Source organism: Emys orbicularis, chromosome 1 (assembly GCF_028017835.1).
Source record: "Emys orbicularis isolate rEmyOrb1 chromosome 1, rEmyOrb1.hap1, whole genome shotgun sequence".
Taxonomy (NCBI): Eukaryota; Metazoa; Chordata; order Testudines; family Emydidae; genus Emys; species Emys orbicularis.
In genome coordinates this window covers 132,412,604-132,436,266 of record NC_088683.1, presented here as the reverse complement: position 1 = coordinate 132,436,266, position 23,663 = coordinate 132,412,604, and the positions used below count along the sequence as shown (strand labels likewise).

At 41.6% G+C, this 23,663-nt stretch overlaps 1 protein-coding gene across 1 annotated transcript in view; it reads left to right on the top strand.

The window, feature by feature from the left end:
• The window catches only part of PHF21B (PHD finger protein 21B), a 221,150-nt gene that overhangs the window by 170,951 nt on the left and 26,536 nt on the right, over positions 1-23,663 (top strand). Inside the window, 3 exon segments of the mRNA XM_065416945.1 lie at positions 4,718-4,810; positions 16,625-16,975; positions 18,834-18,956. Coding sequence (XP_065273017.1) covers positions 4,718-4,810; positions 16,625-16,975; positions 18,834-18,956 — 567 coding nt within the window.

Sequence of the window (23,663 nt, the reverse complement as noted above, 5' to 3'; positions counted from 1 at the left end):
GAATATTCACGAAATTGGGGTTGGGGTCCGGGAGGGGGTGAGGGGTGGGGATGAGGGGTTTGGGGTGCATTAGGGTGCTCTGGGCTGGAACTGAGGGGTTTGGAGGGTGGGAGGAGGATCAGGGCTGGGGCAGGGGTTTGGGGCACGCGAGGTGTTGCTCAGGGGTGCAGACTCCAGGCGGCGCTTACCTCAAGCAGCTTCCAGAAGCAGCAGCAGCATGCCCCCCTCCGACTTCTACGCGGAGGTGCAGCCAGGCGGTTCTGCTGTGCGCTGCCCCGTCCACAGGCACCCGTTAGCTACGGTTCCTGGCCAATGGGAGCTGCTGGGGCAGTGCTTGGGGAAGGGGCAACGTGCGGAGTGGAGCCCCTTGGCTGCCCCTATGCATAGGAGCTGGAGCGGGGACCTGCTGCTGCTGCTTTCGGGAGTCACGTGGAGTGGCCCCGACCCTGTGCCCCAGCTGGAGCGCCGGAGCGGGGCAAGCCCCAGACCCCACTCCACAGCAGGAGCTGGAGGGCCAGATTAAAACGGCTGGCGAGCCAGATGCAGCCCATGGGCCGTAATTTGGCCCACCCCTGGTTTAGAAGATCTGTCTTCTGTTCCCAGCTCTGCCACTTCTTCACCCTAGATACCTAACTTTGCTTCTGACCCTCAGTTCTGACATCATAGAATGGAGATGATAATACTAACCCACCTTAGCAAAGGGGTTTGAGATTCTTAGCTGAAAGGCACTATAGATAAGTGCAAAGTATTTATTCTTTATTATTCATCTACTTCTGCTAATGTGCTGACTTGATCTATTTTAATTGTCCAAACAAAGAGAGATAAACAGTAAGCAAACAGCACAAATAGTGAAAAGTAAATTGTATTTTTTAAAATTGTCTCGATTTTTTGTATTCCTTGATGCTATAAGAAATATATGTAAGAACATTTTGGATTTTTCTTCCACCTTCAACATGTGAGATTTACCCTGGCAATGTCCCTTTAAATATTTAAACAGCAGTTCTTTAATATCAAAAAGTTGGTAAACCCTAAGCTGCATCTCTTGTACTGAAAATTTCATAACTGAAGAATGCCATAATTTGTTTTCATTCTCTTGAGAGGTAGCAGCAGTACTCTGAGCTTCTTCAGGGAAATAAATCGAGAGCATTTTTTGAGAGTGTAGGTGACAGGACTAATGATAGCTTCATTTGAAAACACAGCCAGAATGTGTGGTCCACGGATATCAGAGCAATGAACTAAGAATATAATACAAAGTAGCTTCTGGAGTTCCCCTTTTCTCCTCACATCCCCATACCACTTTTGGCTCAACCTTTCTGTATTGTAAATGTATCAGAACTGCTACTATAATGTAACCATAGGTTAAGATGAGGTCTTTCTTCGGAGGAATAGGATGGGGAAACTCTTAATTTTTGTTAGAGGTTTATGTTTGTTTTTAAAATCACATATTTGAAGAAGTCCAAGAAAGGTCTTTTCAATATGGAATTTTGTTTACAGTATCTTACTTGTTGACAGCTATTTCTTAAATAACTTTTGGTTAATTGGACTCCTTGTTTCACGTTCAATTCCCAATCCATTCATTAGCAACATTTTTTATTCTAATCTGGGATGTACTGTTGTGCAATCTGAAAACCCTTTTGTTGTGTGTTTACTGTGTGTTTTCAGTATATGTAACTGCATGTCTAAAATTAGTTGACAATGAAAGATGCAACCACTTTGACTCCAGCTCAGAGAAGTGGGGGACTTTTTATATTAACTTGCTAGTAGAGGGTGTGCATACATATGGGATCTCCATCTTTACTGTAAATGTTAGAACAATCATGAGCAAGATTTTAGATGGAGAGGTTGGAGGTCGGCTGCCCTGTACCTTCTGTCATCATTCAGACAAGGGTAAAGTGGATGTAAAATCCAAAGGGCAGTGTTTAAGACTTGCTTTGCATTGGTGTAAATGACTCAGGGTTCAGACCACTGAAGAATCAGGCCCAGTTGTTGAGGAAGGGGTTCCTTTTTAACTAGCCTATTTAATGCTCACAGAAGGTGCTACATTAACACTATTGGGAAAGGAAATCCTCTGGCCACAGAGTGCGCAGCATGGACAGCATCAGTGTGATCTTTCCTTTGCCATCCTGTCAGTGTACTACACTGTAGCCAATGTACTACCTGCAAGATAGCGCTCTTTCTGCCCTTAAGCCATCTGGTGAGACTACCAGCAAGAGTGCCTTTTGTGATGGGAATGCTTCACCAAGAGAAACTGACCACTAACTCATTTTACCCAGGCTGCTGAATAGCCAATAGGGGTCAATGATTTTCGACCAATGAATTTAAGAGAAAACATTCTGTGATCTAAGATAAATTGTGAATGTCCAGCTGTTTCTAGGTTACTATTTGGGCACTGTAACAGGGTGGTTCATAGTTGGAGTCCAACCAACCCTGATTACAGAATGTGTCACATCTGGGAGAGAGCAGGGTGATTGCCCTATAAATAGCAGCAGGAGGCGGTAATAAAGGGGGGAAGCACAGGAAAGTGTAGAGAGACACAGGGAGTGTGAAGGACTCCTGCAGGGAAGACCCTGAGACCAAGGGTCTGTCTACACTGCAATAAAAAACCCATGGCACCAAATCTGAAAGCCCAAGTCAGCTGACTCATGCTCATGGGAGGAGGACCTGGGAGGGCAGGCTTTAAGAAGAGACTGGGACAGAAGAGCTCTGGCTCGGAGAGAAGACGCCAGAACTGAGTGTGGGCTGTTGTGTGGGGATAGATTTTATTTTGGGACCCTGAGGATTATTAAGAACTGTGGTGGTTATTAAACCAGCCGCAGGCGGGGAATGTTGTTATCTCCATGAAAGCCTGTGTGAAGTTCTTAAGAGGCTTGCAAGAGGGGCTTAAAGGGCCAAGGTGCTTGCAGAGTGACCTCTGACCACAACGGGGCCATCAGTAAATGACCACCCTGCTACAGGCAAATTGTACTTCAGAAGTAACCTCATTATTCTAACTGGAGTGGAGGGAGTGGAGTGGAGGGAGACTGGAGTGGAGGGAGAACCTGAATCGTATGTGAGTAGCTAATTTAAACTGTCATCTCCTCCATTGTTGGTTGTTTGAAATGTTGTATGTTCTTTTTCGTTTTCACCTTAGAGGGCAGAAGGGCTGGGCTCACTCATTTCCAGTTTATACTGGCATAAAGGAAGGAGCTGAGTCCCCAGCAATGGGGTGTCTGCTGGGATGGAAGCTGAGTAGTAGAAGGTGGCTACAATTTTCCTTTTTTCGCAGGGCCTGCAGGAGACTAACACCACACACCAAAAGTGCCTGGCACTGATTGGGTAGGGAGGCTGGAGGAGGTGGTGATTCAGATAATCCACAATACTGCCTCTACTTGTGAGCCTCCAATGGTGCTGCTGTGTGTAATCTATGTGGGATACTACAGTGAAAACACTGCCTGATCTTTCCCCTTCTGATGCAAAGGTCTTCACTTGCACATGGAGGTACAATTTACTCCCACTGCTACAAGGAGTGTAGTGTAAACACAGCTCACTCTGTTTCTCTCAAGGCACCATTGTAGCCTGCCATCGTGTTTTTCAGTGGGACATTACTGGTTAGTACTCAAAAAGAACTTGTTCTTGCAGAAATATTGAGAGAAAGAGAGAGAGAAAGAGCTACAGAAGCACTGACTCTGCAAAGACAAACTCGTGAACTCCACTGGTCTATAGGACTCAACCACTCCCAGTTCAAATTCTAATCTTTGCTGAATACAAAAGAACACAGTTTTGTAGATTTGGATGATGGAATAGTTGGGTTAGGAGAGCAGAGGAATGAATCAAAACAAATTTCAGAGGGAGGGGTGTTTCTAATCTCTCATCACAGAAATGTATGTTACTCTCCAGCCTACTGATAACCAACTGCAATCTCAAAGCATAAAGAAAATAACTGGGTATCAAGTATCACCTCAGTTACCCAATATGTCTGAAGTATAGGTTAAAATGAAGGCTTTGTTTAAATGAAGAGCCAGGTCTTTTTTAAACATTGAAAACAATTGTAACACAAAGAAGAGAAGAATGTATAGGTAGAGTACGTTTGAGTAGTGGTAACTGACATGTTGGCTTAAAATGAGTGTATCCTGTAGCAGTTTTAGGTTACTGATACACTATTGCACCTCCATAGGTTGCGATCTGCTTTTGGATTTGATAGGACTGTAACAGATCAGCATATACCAAATCTTGTTTTTATGATAAAAATAAAATATACTCCTTAAACTCACTGAACTTTTAAAGGTAGCCTGGCAATGTGTAATGTAACATCTTTAAAACCCACTTTTTGAAAAATGAAGGCAGCGTGTATCTCTTTTCCTTGGATCATTTTTGAAAACATGCTACTGCACAAACAAACCTTGAACTTGACAGGGCACTAAAATACCTTTAAAATAACTAGGATGGTATGCATTACAAGACAAATCCTTCGTACTCAGTATTGCAAAATGTTCGACAGAGACAATAGATCATAATTAAGGACGCTTTTAAGAGAAGATTAAAGAGGGGAAACAATTCTCTGTCTCAGAAGAAGGGAGGGAGAGAGAATTCCAAATGGACTGAAATGCTACAGTGTGTTACTCCCAACTACGGAGAGCCAAATACAGGCAGAGAATAGTTGGGTAGGTTTCAGTCTGTCTATGGAGAATTTTGAAAGTGTCATTGTTTCAAACCCTGTTCAACTATTTTCTTCTGACAGGCTTTGGGAACTATCACTGCAGTGCCCATTAAAGTTCCTCAGGTCAGCTCCTTGCAGAGGTTGGCAGGACAAGGACCAGCAGTGCTACCTCAGGTAACAATACTATTTCAATTTTTGTGTGGAATTATTTGAACTGAATTCCAAATCTGATATTTAATTAGTCTTTTATATGCCTCTTTGGTGTCCAGCCCTGTCACAACTAGCACACTCGGTTGACTGAATAAAAACTAAAGGCTTTAACCTGTAAATTACTGAACATCTTGGCTTCAGTGCTAGTTAAGCAACATGGTTGTGATTTTCCCAATCTGGAAAAAAACAAACCACTGGTTTTCTTCTAGGAGTGTGTGGTGATGGCTGGGGGAAGGAGGAACACTTGGGTGAAAACAGTGAAAGACCCCAAGAAAACCACAAACTATTTTATGAAATGGAAAAGCAAAATGAGCAATAAATATGCTATACAAAATATGCTATCTCAAACCTGAAAAGGTGCCTACATTGTCCTAAATGAAAAGCTTACAACTCTGTAAATAAAACAAAGGATCAGGGCCGGATTTCCAATTAGGCACAGTAGGCACATGCCATGGGGCACTGGCATTCTAGAGGTATCTTACCTCTTTAAAACTGTGTGCAATACGAAGGTCAGCTGTAGGCGGGGGCAAGAGGGAGCGCTGAAGATGCTGTGTCTAGGGGCAACAGAGGGTCCTGTATCAGAGGGGTAGCCGTGTTAGTCTGAATCTGTAAAAAGCAACAGAGGGTCCTGTGGCACCTTTAAGACTAACAGAAGTATTGGGAGCATAAGCTTTCGTGGGTAAGAACCTCACTTCTTCAGATGCAAGACTTCAGATGCAAGAAGTGAGGTTCTTACCCACGAAAGCTTATGCTCCCAATACTTCTGTTAGTCTTAAAGGTGCCACAGGACCCTCTGTTGCTTTTTACAGATTCAGACTAACACGGCTACCCTTCTGATACTTGTGCCTAGGGTGTAAATCCGGCCCTGCAAAGGATACAACTAGAGAGATTCCCAGTCTATGAACTAGTTAGGCCTGTTGTTTCTGGCCTTAGAGACCCATACACTTAAAGCAAGTAAATTAGTTAATTGAACCTAGCCAGTTACAGAGTTTTGACCAAACAAGCCCAGATATGCTGAAAACAATTGATTGATGTTGAACTGGCTGGACAAGAATGAAAATCTTTTCAAAATTGACAAAATTCTCAACTCAACTGTCCAGGCTTCTTTGATTTCTCCCCCCCCCCCCCCCGCCCAATTTTCTGTCATTTTAATTGATTGACTTGTGACACAATTCATCTCCTTCACAAAAAAGGTTTGGAGTAGAGATCCAGATCTTCTGTTTAACATTCTAGAATAGAAGGAAGAAACAGGATTACATTACATCAGTCACATTTCAGCCTCTTCTTCTGGTGCTGGGTTCAACCATGATCCAACCTATTTGGGAATCGGTCGTGCTGGCTAAGTAGTAGGCAGGTTCCATAGTAGCTCATGAATTGTTTTTTGATTTTTTTCCTTGTGTGGTTTGAGTTCATTCTTATGTCAAACTAGATTTTCATTGAGATTCTGATAGTATTCTTCAGCCTGTTGATCAGTCATGTCCTTCTGAAACCTTCAGTTGCTTTTACTACGTTTTTTTTACTAAGTTTAGTGCCTCTCTTTAGAATCCCTCATTGTGTAAGATGCTTGTTTTATTTGTGTAAAATGCTTGCTTTATTTTGATGAAATTCCTCTTCATGCTCATTGGAAATTTCAGTATACTTATGGTAGTTGGATGCAAATGCAGATATTCATTCTCGGGTGTCATTATGAAGCTGCTGCAGTAAATCACAGTTTCAGACAATCACCTAAGAGGCTATGGGTGGCAGCAGAATTTTTGAATTTTCACAGTGTGCTTTACTTTCTCTTAAATAGTGTACAGAACACACAGGTTTAGAATGATTGCACCTGAAATTCTTTCATCTTTTTAATTGTATTTGTGTTATCTGAGCAAATGGCAAAGACCTCCATTGTATGTCATCTTCAGCAAGTTTCTCACAATACTCAGCAGTTTTCTTTTCGGATACAGACTTAACGGCAGTAAGTGGAAATGCATTTTTCCCTCTGTAGCCGTTAGCAAGTCATTTCTCATGTCTGAGCAATCACCTAATATTAATGTCAGTGTTGGTTCTTTTAATTCTTTTATATTGTTTCTTCACGTGCATTTAGTAGTAGACCTGTGAATTAAAATCTGTCTGGAGGAGTACATTGAGGACAAAGCACTTCAATTATTTCTTTACACTGTTCAGTTTGTGGAAGGCATAAAAGAAAGTTATAGTTTCCTTATCAAGTTCAAGTTTGCTTTTCAGTTTTATGGCATAATCACATATTCATTTTTGCCATTTTTGGGTGTCAAAGATGAACAGAGATTGTTCATGAAAGAAGATGTTGAAGAGCTGCTGGAAAACCTGTAACAGGGACTTAAATTAATATTAAGGTGACAGTGATGGCATCACAGATGTCACACTGCTATGGTCATCAGTGTTCTGTTCTTCTTAAGTAGACAAACTGTCATTCAGTTCTACATTTGATCTTGAAGAATTAGAAAAAGCTGATTTTCTGCACTTTTCTGAGAGGAGCATGAATCCTTTATATCTTGTTACTTAACAATTCTTGACAATATTAACAGTTTACTTTTGAAGAATTATCAGTTTTCATTACTTCAGTCCATTCAGTTACATGTTTTCTACCACTGCTTTTGACTTCAGGCATGTTGAGTCAGACATTCATACATTGTAGTTCAGTGATTATAAAATATCAGTCACCTGTTCTGCAGTATTAATCATCAGCTTTCACACTTACTATAGTTAGAATGAGAAACAGCCACATAGTGAATTCATCATTGTGAAAACTAAAGAATGAAAATCAAGATGAGCTAGCCAGTTCTATATAGAACCACATTATCAGATCCCCTGCTCACCTTTCAACAGTTTCTAATTCTCCTTCTTAAAGCCGTGCCCTTCTCTCCAGCCAGCAACAATTCTGCCCATCGCCCACCCTCCCTAGGCTTACAGACAGTTCCATAACTTTGATTGTTTCCTAACCATCAGAAAAATAACCTTGACATTCTCAAAACTTTCCTTTTCATTCACAAGTAGAAAGATTAGGCTGGGGTAGTCAATACTATAAGTTCATTGTACAATACAAACATTTTTTTTTTCCTTAGGCCTTCACTAACACTAAAAGCAAGCCTCTTTGACAGAGCTCTTATATTTTGCTTTTGTTACAAACAAGTGTGGAAGTTCCTTCTATAATTTAGGATGTCAGCAATTTTAACCCACCCTTCACCACCTTATTCCTCATTTCATATCTTGTTTGGGATTTCCAGTTAAATGAAATGCACTCCTTCATTAAACTACACTCTTTGTTCTCTTCTAGAAACACAGGTTGGGTTTATTTAAAACAAAATAAAAAAAAAATCTTTTTCTTGTATGTCTTTACAGCACCTAGCACAATGAAATCCCTGAGTACATGGGCTGGCCAGGCAGGGGGCAAAGGCTGGATGCGGGTCACCTCCCTTTGGAGGCCTGCTGGCCTGCCGCCTTTGCACCTGGGGAGTAGGAGAGCTGGACACTCCCTAGAAGTTGGGGGGCTACCGACTCCTGGATGGTGGCCCCGACCCCTGATTCACATCATCCCTTGAGGCCCAGCCTCCGCTCCACCTCTTCCCGGCCCCACTCTGCCTCTTCCCCTGAGGCCCTTCCCGCCACTCACTCCTCTCTGCTCCCTGTCTCCCCCCGCTTGTCCCTCGCCCTTAAGGCAGGAAAAAAGTGATTGGGCAAGCAATGGGGGAGGGGGAAGAGAGGAGCAAGCAGAGGGCAGGGCCTCGGGGGAAGAGACAGAGAGGGAGTGGGAAGAGACAGAGAGAAGGTGGGGCCTCGGGAAGAGTCTGGGAGGGGCCTGGGATGGAGTGTGGGTGTGACCATAGGGAGAGGGGAGTGTTGGGGCCTCGGGAGGAAGGGCCACGGTCCAAGCGCTGGTGGCCCCCCACTTCTATAGAGCTTCCGGCACTCATGGGAGTAGCCTCCCCAATTGAAAAACTCATGCGCTGCCTATGGTTCCTGTGTGTCCCTACAATACAAATGATAATCTGGTAATTTCACAGTATCGGAGGGGTAGCCGTGTTAGTCTGAATCTGTAAAAAGCAACAGAGGGTCCTGTGGCACCTTTAAGACTAACAGAAGTATTGGAGCATAAGCTTTCGTGGGTGAATGCCCACTTCACAGGACCCTCTGTTGCTTGGTAATTTCACAGTCATTTAAGTGACAATTAAAGAAGTACTGTATCCAACTAAAATGAAATGTGAGCAGTCTTACAAGGTGAAATACTCCCTCAAATAAACATTTAAATAATGGTAGGGACATTAAAAACAAACCTCCCGTTTTGTTTGGTTTGGTTTTAATTTTTCAATTAAGATAAATTTGGGCACAATCCACTCCTATTTAAATAAATGGAAAAACTCTCATTAATCTGAGTGGGAGATGAATCAGACTCTGAGATTAATGTCCTGTTAATGACCCCTTTTTCCACCTCCTAGTTGAAGGCAGGGGTTGGGAGTGCTTGGCTCATAACATCCTTGGTAGAACTGTGCAGACAATATCCTATCAAAGGCCTACAGTGCTCCTATCATTAAGATTAGTGGATGTGGAGAAACAAGTACACACATACTTCAGATAAATTTTGTGTGTATTTCTCTTGTTGCTATGCATGACTGTTGCTGCCTTGAATTTTATATGAATTGTATCTGATATGTGAGTTTAATATGTATATTTTAGTATGGGCTTGCCTATCATTCAGTTGAAAGCTCCTTGTAGCAGGAACTGTCTTGTTATGTGTTTATATGGTGCCTAGCACAATGTGGTCTTGGTCTGTGATTGGTTCCCTAGCCTACTGCAGTGCAAATAATATCACATTGCTAACACTGGTGCAGCTCCAGTAGTAGTTAATATAGACAAGATTGCAGTGACCACTAGCTCTTTTGTCACCATGTCATCTAGACCTTCTTTGAGCAGAGGCAGACAGCGCAGTGGTAAAAATGCCCACAGCTGCAGAAGCCCTACATGCTCTAGCCCTCCCAGTGGTAGCAACAGTGGGAAATCTTAGGGAAAACAGGTCTAGTGTAGTCATAGCCCAAGCTAGGAGATGAGGCTGTAGAGAAGAGAAAATGTTACAGATTAGTCTGTGTAAGGGCTCTCTCTGTTTGCATAATAATGAACTCTTTCAAGAGGTCTGAGAAAAAACTCACTACAGTAATTAATTTTAAGCATAATGTTTGAGGGATGAACATAAACAGTAGAAAGAGTGAAAAAAATATTTAAATACAAATCAGAATTCAAGAAAACTTTGAAACAGGAAAGGAAACCAAAAGAAATGTTTGTTGCATAAAATGTTCAATTTACTTTAGCAACAAGGAGAAGATAGTGTTTCACTGTTTGAATCAGTGTGATGTAATTGAATTGGGTAAAATCATCATTAGAAATTCAAAGGAGAAAAGGACTAGAATCCTGTGAGGGGATCGCATACAGCTTTCTGGGACATAACCTTCTCTGTAGTTCCAGAGAGACTGCTGGAATTCTAGTGGAGGGTGAGATGCCTAATCTAACTTCAGGTATCTTAATCAGTATGACGTAGAACAGTGGCTTGCTCAATCTTTCCAGACTACTGTACCACTTTCAGGAGTCTGATTTGTCTTGTGTACCCCAAGTTTCACCTCATTAAAAACTACTTGCTTACAAAATCAGGCATAAAAATACAAAAGTGTCACAGCACAATATTACAGAAAAATTGCTTTCTCATTTTTACCATATAATTATAAAAATCTATTGGAATATAAATATTGTATTTACATTTCAGTGTATAGTACATAGAGCAGTATAAACAAGTCATTGTCCGTATGAAATTTTAGTTTGTACCGACTTTACTAGTGCTTTTTATGTAGACTGTTGTAAAACTAGACAAATATCTAGATGAGTTGTACCCCCTGGGAGACCTCTGTGTAACCCCTGGGGTATGTGTACCCGTAGTTGAGAACCACTAGCATAGAACTAACCTTAGAACCATGCTGTAGTATTTAATATTCACTAATTTTGTGCGTGCAGAAAACATGGATACATATTGTTCCTGCAGCCGCAAGCTTGGCCGAAGTCCAACTGAAAATGTAGCCCTTAATAAATATGAATGTTAATGCACCTAAAAGGCTTGATACACAGGTTTTTAAAGAATTGAAAGAAACCACAGATGAGTGCCTCAGCAAGAAGGGAACGAACTTATAACACCGAAGGATGTAGAATTAGGGGTAGGGTATTGATGTGGGCATACAGTAAAGGACCTGCTTTGACACCTCTTTATAGGTTCTAAACAGTAAGGATCAAATTCTGCCCTCAGGTGATATATGCGTGGCTCAATGGGGGCCTTCCTATGCATTCAAAGACAGAATCTGTCCCTCAGGAAGAAAATAGCAGAAATCCCTGTTAACCTCAGTCCCTAGTCAATCACCCTTGGAATGACATTGACTTTAGTTTGCAGCTGTAATGGCAGTTGTCTAGTTTACAAAAAACAAACACCAATCTAAAACATCAACAAAATTCAGCGCAAACAGGAAAAAATTACAATACCAAGCCAAATAATATAGGCAGTACAATTGAATAGAAAATGTACACTTCATTAACAAAAATCTTGGAAAGTTCATATGAAAATATAGTTTTGTGTGCAAAAGACATATAAAAGTGTTTTTAAAGACAGGACTCCCACCTGCCTTCATTGTACCAGCCGACTGCCTAGGCACAAAAAAGTAGTGGCAGCAAGTTTTAGCATGAATTTTATCGATTTCATTAGCAGTGACTAAGGCTGAGGGTGCTCCTAGAGAAGGAAAACTAAATCAAATAGTTCTGCCTTAGAAAATGAACAGAAGTATCGTCTCAGTATCCCTTTTCACTACAGGAAAGTTATTAGTTAGTAGCAAAATGGGAAATCAAACCCATATGGTAATACAATCCACAATGTTGAACCACTCCCCAAATTGGATTGGAGTGGGAGCATGGGAGAGAGAGAGTGCTCGCCCCTTCGTGAGGTAGAGTGGGGCACTTGATATTGTTCTGCAGTGACCTCTGCAGCCAATGCATCATCAGTGGCATTGATGGACTCTAAGGAGAGTCCCACCAGCCTTCTAGCAAGAAAATAGGTCACCTCCATATTGGGAATGAACAGTCACTAAACTGAGGGGTTTTTCATTGTCCCGTGAGGCATGCAGAATAACTGCTCTTCCCTGTAACACCACCAGAAAGGAAAAAAATATGTTTGGTTCAGTGGTTACATGCACTTACATGTGTGACTGAAAAATAAACTTTAAGTTACGGAATGCTGATCAGATTGTTTATTTTGCTGTCATCTTAGACCAAGCTAAAGATCTCGAGGAGGCTTTCAGGGAAGGAAATGCTTGTGTATAAAAACTAGTGTGGTGAGGACACTAAGATTTCAAGCTTTGGGGGAAACCCTGATTTTAGTGCATGCCAGGCTCTTGTAAATTCATGCAGAACCTTCCTCGTGTGAAACTTCTGAATGTAGGGCTATTGACTTAAAAAAAAAATGGAGCCAGATCATTAGCTGGTGTCAATAAATTGCAGCACCACTGAAGTTGATAAAATTGTATCCCTTTTCACCAGATAAGGATATGATTAGACCATATTACATTAATTTTTATCATCCATTGCTAATGTTTTTGGGGGGAGTGTTATCCTCTAAAGCTCTTTAAGAATTGAAGAGCTCTGTCCTCTGCTACAAGCACTTTGCCTCTCTGACATGTGAATTTTGCTAAGTCCATTTTGAGTCTTTGTTTTTAAGCTGCGTGCAAAGGTGAAGTGAAAATAAAGTGTGAATAACCCCCAAAAGCAGCCTGATATGAAGCTGAGCACCATCAATTCCGTTTGAGATCAGTGGGAGTTGAGTTGGCAATTCACAGGAGGTGCAGAGGATCTCACAGGATCAGATCTCCTGTTATTGCATGAAAAGCAGACAGCCACATACTGAATTCTCATGTCTGGGAACATCTGCTTGAAAAGTGCACTCTCCTGCCACGTAGTGTGACAGATACCTTGGATACGTGAATACTACCAGCTAACATCAAGCATTTCTATTATTGTGGCACCACATAAATTCACTAACAACGTAGGTATTTGAAATCATTATACACAAGAAAAGGTGCATCTCTTCTCCTATATGGTCCCAGTACTGGTAGTCGCACACAATGTTTTGACAGCTGTCACGTATTAAATGAACAATGTTTTTCTTGGAAAAACACTAATTGCATTGTGTTCACTAGTTGCAACTGTTCTCTTCACAACATACATTCTATTTGTTATTCTTTTTTTCTCTCCTTTTCTAAACTTCTTAGCTCCTTACCTGTGATGCCTCCTGTAGTATGTATAAGGTGCCATCCAGTCTGTGTTAATGTTCAGCAGTAAATATATTTTTGAAATAGTCCATGTGTTTAGCAACATATTCCTTACCCCCCACCTCTGTCTTCTTCCAATTCCCACTTTGTTGACTGTCAGTTGCCATAAAAACGTTGTACCCTCCAGAATATTGCTGCTCTGATTACTTAATTGTTCTGACTTCCATCGCCAAAATTTAAACAGCAATTTTTCAGGGTTGCCAAGGAATTTACACTAGTCTTGTTCTCCACTTTTTTTCTTACTGATTGACAGTGGTAGTTTTACAATAATACAGTAGCAGTTTGTTTTTATGTGGAAGTTTAATAGAAATCTTTTAATCCTTTAGTATAGCTGTTGAGTAGTGCTTTTACTTAGGGGGTTAGATTCAAAGGGTGGAGTTTGATGGGGGCTCAGAGCAGTGTAGGGCAAAAGGAGTTTTGTGTGTGGAGTTCTGTAGAGGGTTGTGTCCTATTGCCTGTTGGATTGAGTAGCTGTTTAATTTTATGTTGGTTTTGCACTGGTGCCAGGGATGCCCAGAGCTTTTGCATAGGCCGCCTTTTTATTATTGTAGAAATTAAAATAAATAAATACACTTTCACAGCATTAAATAATCTTGTGTAGGAATATGCAGGGGTCGGTGATTATGAAGACAATGCAGTATCCCTACTTTATCACAAGGTGGCAGAAAATGTCCAATGTATACTTAACCTTAGTCTTGTGGAATAATAGAGATATTTCAACATGGTGAACCATATAGGGAATATTTTTCTTTGGAAAATTCATTTCTTTTAATTATTTGTGCAGAGAGGTTTTGTTATGTAGCAAAGTGATATAGATTTGTACATTTTGAACACAAGGTGTATAATACATATATTGTACTGTGGATACTATGTGATATTAAGTATTCCCCTTCATAATATATACATTGGTTATTCTATTGCCATTTTTATATTTAGTTTTTATTAGATTTTTGATTAAGATACAGTAACAGATATATAAAATGCAATTTAAAATGGCAGAAACAACAGACATTTCAGATATTAGTAAATGAAATGACAATTTTGAGTAAATAAAACTACTGAGCTGGTTTTCTTCCAACTTGATTTGTTTTATAAATCTCAATAAGATTTACACAAGCCAAATCTGAAGTCTGTACTATGTCTCGCTGTAGATATTTCCATTTTCTAATATGTATTGTATTCATTGACAAAACAATTTTCTGATGATTCAAAGTGAGGTCATAATCCTCAGATATTAGACCAATGGGTCAGAGTTAAAGTTGAATTTTTCAGCTATAACTGAAATTCTTTTGAGTGCTCAGTTTCTCAACAGCAAAGTTTCATGAGTGTTAGTTTCTTGCATAATTATATTTCTATAACTGTTACTCTGCCATGACACATGAGTAACCAATCATTGATCTACACAGGACATAACACAGGAAAGAAAAGGCATACTCTTGTGGTGAAAACATAGGAGGATAACCAGGAGATCTGGGTTATATAACAGCCTCTGTCAGAGTTTGTGCCTCAGTTTCCCCCATTGATAGAATGGGGATAATATCTACCTTATAATGTTGTTGTCAGTGTTGTGGGGCCCAATTTGCAAAACACATAGACCAAGATGTTTTAAAATAGGAGTTTACCGGTAGATTCCTAAGTCCATATATATAGGCAACTGCCTGACTTTCAAAAGTGTTGGTCAGCCAACAGCTGAGCACCTCTGCCAGTACATGGAGTTAGGACCTTAACTGTAAGGCTTGTATTTTTGAAAATCTTGGCCTTTGGACTTGTCTAAATTCTTTCATCTGAAGATGTCAAATTATATAAACCATAGAAGACAGAGACAAGGGTCAGGGAAGATTTATGCCCTATTACATAACTAAATAAAAGTGTTCAGTAACGGATAATCATAAAAATTGATTTGATGTCATATCTGGCACATAAGAAATAATATGAGTACCTAATGGATGGGGCACTGGACAGGGAGTCTGTTCCTGGCTCTGCCACTGACCTGCTGAGTGACCTTGGGCAAGTCACTTCATCTCTCTGTGGCTCTGTTTTCCCTCCTACCTTGTGTTTGTCTTGCCTATTTTAGATTGTAAGGTGTTCACAGCACTATGTACAGTGCATAGGTCCTGAGGTCCTGATCACAATTGAAGCATCTAAGCTCTACCATAATACAAATTATTAATGAGCATAAGCAAAATATATGACTGCATGGGGCCTTGTGGGCACTCCTAATATCTTCTGCAAAGAGCATTGGGTATGCCCTCCTGCTTGAAACCTACAGAAGGATGTCCTGAAAGATCATGCAGGGTGTTCCAGTAAATCAGGACATTTTCATTTAACTGTTCTTTTAAACTCAAGACTGAAGATAATATCATTGGAATGCCTCTTGCAAGCTAAGGTATAGTGACACAAACAGCTGTGTCCAATATATGTCTGTTATGAAATATCATTTTTTGTTTCATAGTATGGAAGGTGCAAGCAGTGACTGACAAAATAAACAGTCAGATCCCCGTGTGTTTTATATGGCCATGTTAATTAATGAGTTAAGGGTAAAGTTAACTTCCTGCATAGCAGTTTAAATTATTTATATTTTGAACCCATACTTAACAGTGTGTTGTTAAGTATGAGTCATGTTGACAGGATTGCATTAATTTTACCAATGGAAGCAGCATTAGCTGAACATAGTCTTCTGAGACCTTCATTCCTAGTCTCCTTTGTAGAGTATGGGCTGCGCCTTCTTCACAAACTTTGTCAGATTCTTTTTTCCCTTCCTTTAGACGAGCCTCCACTGCAATCCTCCTCAATTCCAGCCTCAAATTAGCCCTTTACTCATAATTGTAAAATATTAAGTTCAGTTTTTGTTTTGTGAACCTAAAAGAGCAATCTTCACGCTGTTAGAAACTGTGCACCTTTGAAACATAAGTAAAGATCTTCATTTACTATTCTACCACAATATGACATGCTCAGATTTCATTTACTGTTCCTGTAGATGCATTCCCAGAACTCCCTTAATGATTCAGTTCCCACCCTTTAATTCATAGCAAGAATATAGTTTCTTTCAGCACAAGAAATCATGTCATTCTGGAATTTCCATGCCTTTGAAAAGCCTTTGGCCTACTGTAAACAGAGTGTGACTTGAGTAGCATTTGTATGGATATCTGCTAATAAAAGTAAGGAATTTACTTTTGTCCTTTTATTCAGTGTTGCAATGAGTTAAGGACTGGGAAATGACTCAGCCAGGCAGAATTTGGAATACATCTACAAATAAATGAATCACTTTCTACTTGGAAGTGCTATGCAGTATTTTTAGACACCCTGCTACATTGCTAATGCAATGTGAAGTGCTGTTGGTAGAGTGTGTTTATATGATTTATTTGTTACTATGTTAGGTTATGTCTAATAATTTCTCATTCTCTATTTATAGGTTAGGCCAAAGACCCTGATTCCAGACAGCCTTCCTATTTCCCCATGCAGAGACCAACCTTCCAAACAGCCTCCTACTTTCCAAAAGGCAACAGTAGTGAGCATCAAAAACCCTAGCCCTGCCCTCCCCACCGCCAATAATACTGTCAGCCATGTACAGACGCCTAACAGCCAGTCACAAAGTGTGGCCGAGTCTACATCTATCTCATCACCTCTGAGCAGTGCAGGTGTGGCCTATGCTATTATATCCACCTCCCCCAACAATGCAACTCCTATCAGCACGAGCGCTACCGTCTCTGTGGTCAACGATAGCATTAAAGTGCAACCACTCCTCATTAGTGCCGACAGCAAGGTAGGTTTTGCAATTGCAGTGCATCTTTACATCAAGATCAACAATTATATTGCAGGTGTAGGCAATATATTCCCAGTAGTTTGGAAAGCCCTTTATAGAGTGATGTCAACTGTTCCTTTTGAAGTGAATAATCAGAAAGCAGTGAGAAAAGTCTTAAGGGGGACACATGAAAGATCCTAGATGCTTATTAGTGTACCTACATTTTTTTTCTGGTTGTCTGGGAAAGTAAGTGGATCATTGTGTAGCCTGGCATTTTTGGAACCATTTGATCATCCTTCCTCTCAATCCAATCATAATTAATGAAACTCCCAAACTCTCAGCAGACACAAATTTCCTATTGACTTTCCCTTCAATTATAGAAGAATAATGTTAATTATAGAACCCGATTCTGTAGTCTTTTCCAATGTAGCTCTCCGCTGGGCTATATAAAGTAGCCAGGTGTTCTCTTCTGCAATTCTGGGAGAAGTCCATAAGAGATGAGAGTTCAGGATTTCATAACTGATCAGCAGCTGAACTCCTAGAAAAAAATCCAGTTATGAAATACCTGTTTACTTTTTGAACAGCTGCTAAGCTTTGAAATGCAAGAATTGTGCATCTGTGACACCAGATTCTATCTGAACGAAGACTGGCATATCCAAAAGACATTCAGTGTAATTCAGATACCCAGGGTCCCGTTACTTTGGAACTTGTTGGCAAGACAAGGTCTAATACGCTGACAGGAAAGAGCACAGAAGATAGGATGACTTTTAAGTAAATAAGCAAAGTAGGCATCTTTGGTGTGATTCTCTAGCTAACATAATTTATTCTCCTATTCCTATAATCTGGTTACCAATAAAAAAAAAATCTTCCCTGCGTAAGCACTTGAATTTTTAAAAATCAGTACCTGGAGATCGGATGTATGATGACTGAGTAATATTGATTAAAAGTTAGGAATAAAATAGATTTAAAAAGCCCAGTGTTCAAATCCAATAAACATCATCAGAAAGTTGATCTTGGGAAGGTCTCTCATAATCCCTAGGAAATTTTTGTTAATAATATAAAGTCACATGGATAGTTTTGTGGTCAGTAATTTGTTCCTCAGTGTTTTTTAATGGAGTCTGAGATACTGAATCTGCAAAGTATAAGTCTGCTTTTTTGATTCTCAGAATGTCAGTGGTTCAGTGTGTTAACTAACACACACATGTAAGTACTGTGAAGGGCTGTGTAACGCTTTCTTTATGGATGGTGCTGTACAAGAATGAATTGTAGTTCAGAACGGATGTACATATTACTGTATTTTTAGACAAATTGGAAACCTACCATAAAACGTACTTTTTAGGATTCCGATCTCAGTTACTCCAGTGCAGATCTGGAGTAACTTTGTTGATGTCACCAGAGTTACTCAAGACTTACCTCTGTGTAACTAGGATCAGAATGTAGGCCTGAGTGTATAGCATTTACATCTTTCTTGCTTGTATCTGGAATAAAATAAAATAAATAAATGAACGTAAAGCCTTTCAACACTTTCAAACGTGGATCCCTAAAGTTAGGTCCCTGAATCAGTGTCAGATACCTAAATAGAAGTGGCCTGATTTTCAGAGATGGAGGCACTTGCAGCTCCCTTTGACTTCCATAAGGAGGTGGAGTGACTGAGCTCCTGTGAAAACCAGGCTACTTCTCTTTAGGAAACCAAATATAGATTTAGGACGCTAATGTTAATCATCCAGGTTTAAAAATTTTGGCCTGTGACTTTTATTTATTGTCTGTTTAGCAGGTGCTTGACACCGCCCTTCAATGAAGGATCGAGGTCAGGTCCTCAGCTGGGAAATCTGTTTTGTATAGTGAACTCTGCTCTCTTTATTTGTTCATTATTTTGCAGGTTATCATCATTCAGCCTCAAGTCCAGACCCAGACAGAAAATAAAGTGGAAACAAAGAAACCTCCTGAAGAGTCACCTCAGGGACCCCCTGCTACCAAAAAGAAAAAGGAGGAAAATCCAGAGGTGATAAAACCAATAAAATTTGTCTGGTTCTTCATAAATGAAATATAATACTGTTCATTTATATGGGACCATTTCTAAAGGGCTTTCAGGGTACATGCAACATTACTGCATTTGTGCCCACAAACAGGGCCGGCTCTGGCTTTCTGGCCGCCCCAAGCAAAAAAAAAAAAAAACCCGCAGCGGCCAGAACAGCAAAGCAAAAAAAAAAAAACCTGCGGCGCGGCCAGATCCAGGGTCCAGGGGGACTCCCTGCCCTGCAGATGTGCCCCAGCTAGCGGGGGGAGGGGGAGGGAGCGGGGGGAGAGAGAGAAGGGGGGCGGCCAGGGCTTCAGCAGGGCGCTGCCACGCGGCCCCTCCTGCCGTGCCCCCTGCCGGGAGGGCTCCACATCGCTCCGGTCGGCTGGGAGGGAAGGACGCGGGCTGCCCTGCCCGGCTTGCTGCAGGGCGCTCCCGTCCTCCACGCCGCTGCCCCCTACAGGGCGGCCGGAGCGGAACAACAACAAAAGCGGCCATGCCACCCTAGGATTGGGCGGAATGCCGCCTCCTACAAGCTGCCGCCCCAAGCACCAGCTTGCTCGGCTGGTGCCTGGAGCCGGCCCTGCCCACAAATCAGCTACTTGCTTGCCTAGCTACCCGTTTGCATGTGTAAATAAGGTAACGGAAGGTAATGCAGTTAGGTGCACGTGCACTCTTGGTTGTGTCCTAGAAGTTAGGAAATGCAAGAGTTACAGGCCTGACAACTATGTTCATCTAGCCACACTGCACTCTATTTCTTGTGAAATGTGTACGCTAGCTTAATACATTACTGTTTGTTATCATATATATATCTGGCTTAGGCTCTGTAATGAAGCTGAAATAACACATTCATTCTGGAAGTGTAGCTTTTTTTGCATTTTCTGATTCTCATTGACTAATGACTTTTACATTGTATATAACACAGGTTTTTGCTTTTGATAAATACATGTATATCCACATATACAGAAATCCACATATATAGAATAACTAAAAAGGGAAACTTGATAAAAGAATAAATATGTTAGATGAACTGCATTTTCTGTGTAAATTAAAATATAAACCAGAAGTTCTGAAAAAATACAGCATAACGCGGCTATCTCTTTTAACAGGATGTACTCAAGTTGGATTATGAATATTTTTCCTGGATTCCCTTAAATTATATAAATTGAATCTGTTTCTAGTTAGCAAAAGTTCAGTTCAGGTGGAATCCAATTCATACTTCTAATAAATTATTGAAAACAAAGTAACTTTGGAACTATAACTTTGAAGGACTATTACAGAATAAATCTATAGTCCTATAAGAAGAGAATTTTTTTAATGTATTCTTTTTATAATTTTAAGAGGCTCATATAATAAAAAGAGTATTAAAAGCACTGATATTGTGTGATTCCCTCTCAGTGCCTACCACGGATCAGACGTTTCACAGTGTCAGGAGGCACTGGGCGGGGAGGGGAGAGGAGCGAGGGCACTGCGCTCGGGGGAGGGGGCGTAACTTGGCAGGGAAGGGGTGGAGGCTGAGCGGGGATAGGAAGAAGCAGGGTGGGGGTGGGGCCTTGGGGGAAGAGGTGGAGTGGGGGCGGGACCTGGGCGGAGCCAGGGGGAGCACCTCTCGGCAGATTAGAAACTCGGCACCTACGTCCCGGGCCCCGCACCCTCCTAGGGGCAGCCCTGCTCTAACAGACACAGATTATGTTAGTCAGATTCTGGTTTTAATGTCCCCTCTAGGGTTAGGGTTTATATTGCCCCAAAGAGGCAATATAAACCAATGCAGCCAGGTTAGCTATTGCAGCCTCAGATCCTGGAAAGGCAGGAGAAGGAAAGTGATTAGACAACTACAGCTATAGCAACTACAAGAACAACTACTCCTCACTGTGATCTCCTCATCCTCTCCCAATGAGGCAATAAATTATGGGATGCCTTCTTAAGTTGATTAGAAAGACAAGATGGATGAGATATATCTTTTATTGGACCAACTTCTGTTGGTGAGCCACACAGGGATCTTCTTCAGGTCTGGAAAAGGCACTCTGAATGTCACAGCTGAATGCATGGTGGAACTGATAGTTTAGCATAAGTAGTTAGCATATATTGTAAGGGGCCATTCAAAGTAGAGTGGCCCGTTAACATCTCTGCAGTCATAGGATGAAAAGGAGGGGTTATTGGGTTACAGATTGTTGTAATAAGCCAGGGGTGGCCAAACTTACTGGCCTCCGAGACGCATATGACAATCTTCAGAAATTTGAGAGCCAGGGCATGCCTGCTGGGGTTTGGAGGGGGGTCACGTGCCTCCCACCACCAGATTTTTGCCAGGGTTTGCTGGCTCTGCTTGGTCACATGATGCGGCCAGGCTCCCTCCCTGGAGAGCCGGCAAACTGGGAGCTGTGACTGTAAGGAGAGGCAGCAGCAAACAGCTGGGAACTGCAGGGAGAGGCCACTGAGGGCAAGAGTGGGGGTGTCCCTGGGTGTGTGTGACTCAAGTTGTTGAGGGGGCTGAATGTTTAAATTGTGCCTTCCCCCCTCCCCCCAAGGTCTCAGGCACCAGTTGTCTCTGGCAGGAGCCTTTAGCCCCACCACCCTGCTGCAGGGCTCCCCACATCCAGTCTGGTAGGTGGAAAATGGCGGGGGAGGCAGGTGGGGGGGGGCTCCTTGAGCTGCATTTTAACTGTAAAAGAGCCACATGTGGCTCGCTAGCCACCATTTGGCCACCATTGAAATAAACCATGAATCTAGTGTCATAAAGCTTAAATTCATAACTATACTGGACATTAAAAATCATAGATTGAATAGAGACACTGGATGTATGGCTTATCACAACAAACGTGTCTCTCTCACCATCAGACTTTGTTTCAATAAAAGCTATTACCTCATGCACCTTGTCTCTCTAATATTCTGGGACCAACACGACTACTACACTGCATTCTTCAGTTGATGACATCAGGCATTCTAGACCTCGTAAAGTGTATGGCTTACACTCTGGATATACGTCTGGAAGTGGTGCAGGAGAAACCTCACAAACTGCTGGACATCTTGCATATATCCATGCTTGGAAGGCTTGTCATGCCTATAAATGAGGGACTTGATGGAACCCGTGAAAGACCTGTGGCACAAGCCAGCGTCCATTCCAGCCATATCCAAGCAAGCTGGCAGGAGGTACCAAGTCCCTTATGAGGGATTTGAGTACTTTTATTCCCACCAAATAGCAGGGTCATTTGTGATAGCTGCAATCCAAGAGAGGTCGAAGCAGCAGGGACCTCCCAAATTTAAATTTAGGGAGAGAAATCCAAAGAGACTGGATCCATTTGGATTCAAAGTGTATTCATCTATCAGCCTCCAGATGTGCATGGCTAATTACACAACACTTCTATCCAAATACAAATATCTGAACTGGGACAGTGTCTCAGTTTCTGACAGACAACCTTGAGAACACAGAGGGGAGCTAACATCATCGTGTCTGAAGAACAGCTGATAAACCACACATTGGCACAGGCCACGCTGGACACCTCTGACAAAGCAGTGCATACTATTGCAACCTAGCTGGCCATGAGAAGATCTTCCTGGCTTCAGTTTCAGGGAGTCCCAATGAAGTCCAAACAACAATTGAGGACCCTCCTTTTAAGGGCAACAAACTTCTTAATTCAAAGACTGATAAGGCCCTCTATGTCCTTAAGGACTCAAGGGTGACTCTATGCTCCCTGGGACTCTGTGTTCCAGCCCGAAGAAGAAGGAAGCCAGACCAGACTTCCTTCATGCAGTGTTGCTCTTCCCAGGACTGTTAGCAGCCTCAAAGGATATCAGAGCCACCAAGAAGAAAGCAGTTTCCAGCAAGGACAACCATCTGCCGCTGCACAATCTGTGTCTTCCACCAACCAGCAGAGTTGACACTAGTGTTGAGAGCTTGGCAGAACCATCAGAAGATCTCTTGCCTTCTCTCTCCCTCCTCCGCCTTTGGCAACTGCCTCTCTTCTATTTTTGGGAAGCTTGGACTCAGATTACCTTGGACCAATAGGTCCTGGAAATTGAAACAAGGGGGTATTCTATCCACTTCCAGTTCCTTCCTACATCTTGTCCTCGTTCTCCATTCCTTTTCAGAGATCCTTTTTATGAGATACTGTTAAAGTAAGAAGCAGACTCCCTTCTACAACTGAGAATGGTGGAGGAGATGCTCTTAAAATTCAGGGGAATGGGGTTTTATTCCCATTATTTTCTCATCCCAAAAAATAAAGGGGATTGGCATCCCATTCTGAATCTTTGATGTTTCAACAAATTGTTTCAAGTTCAAAATAGTGACTCTGGCTCCATAATTCCATCTTTAGATCCTCAATACTGGTTTGCAGCTCTTGACCTGCAAGATGCTTACTGTCACAGATCTGTTCATCCAGCCCACAGATTCCTGGTAGGAACATCTCACTACCAGTAGAGAGTGTTGCCACAACTTGGTAGTTGTGGCACCTCATCTTAGGGTACATGGAATTTAAATGTACCCATACCTTGCGAACTGATTGATTCAAGGAAGATAACCCCATCAGGTGATCAACTCAACTCAAATTACCTTTATTTCTTTGCCTGAAAGTCAGAAAAAAAATCCGTGCTTACTCCCACTCAAAGCCTAGAATTCATAGGAGCTGTGTTAGATTACATGTCAGCAAGAGCTTATCTTCCACAAAAAGGATTCCAGACAATAGTAAGCCTCATCAA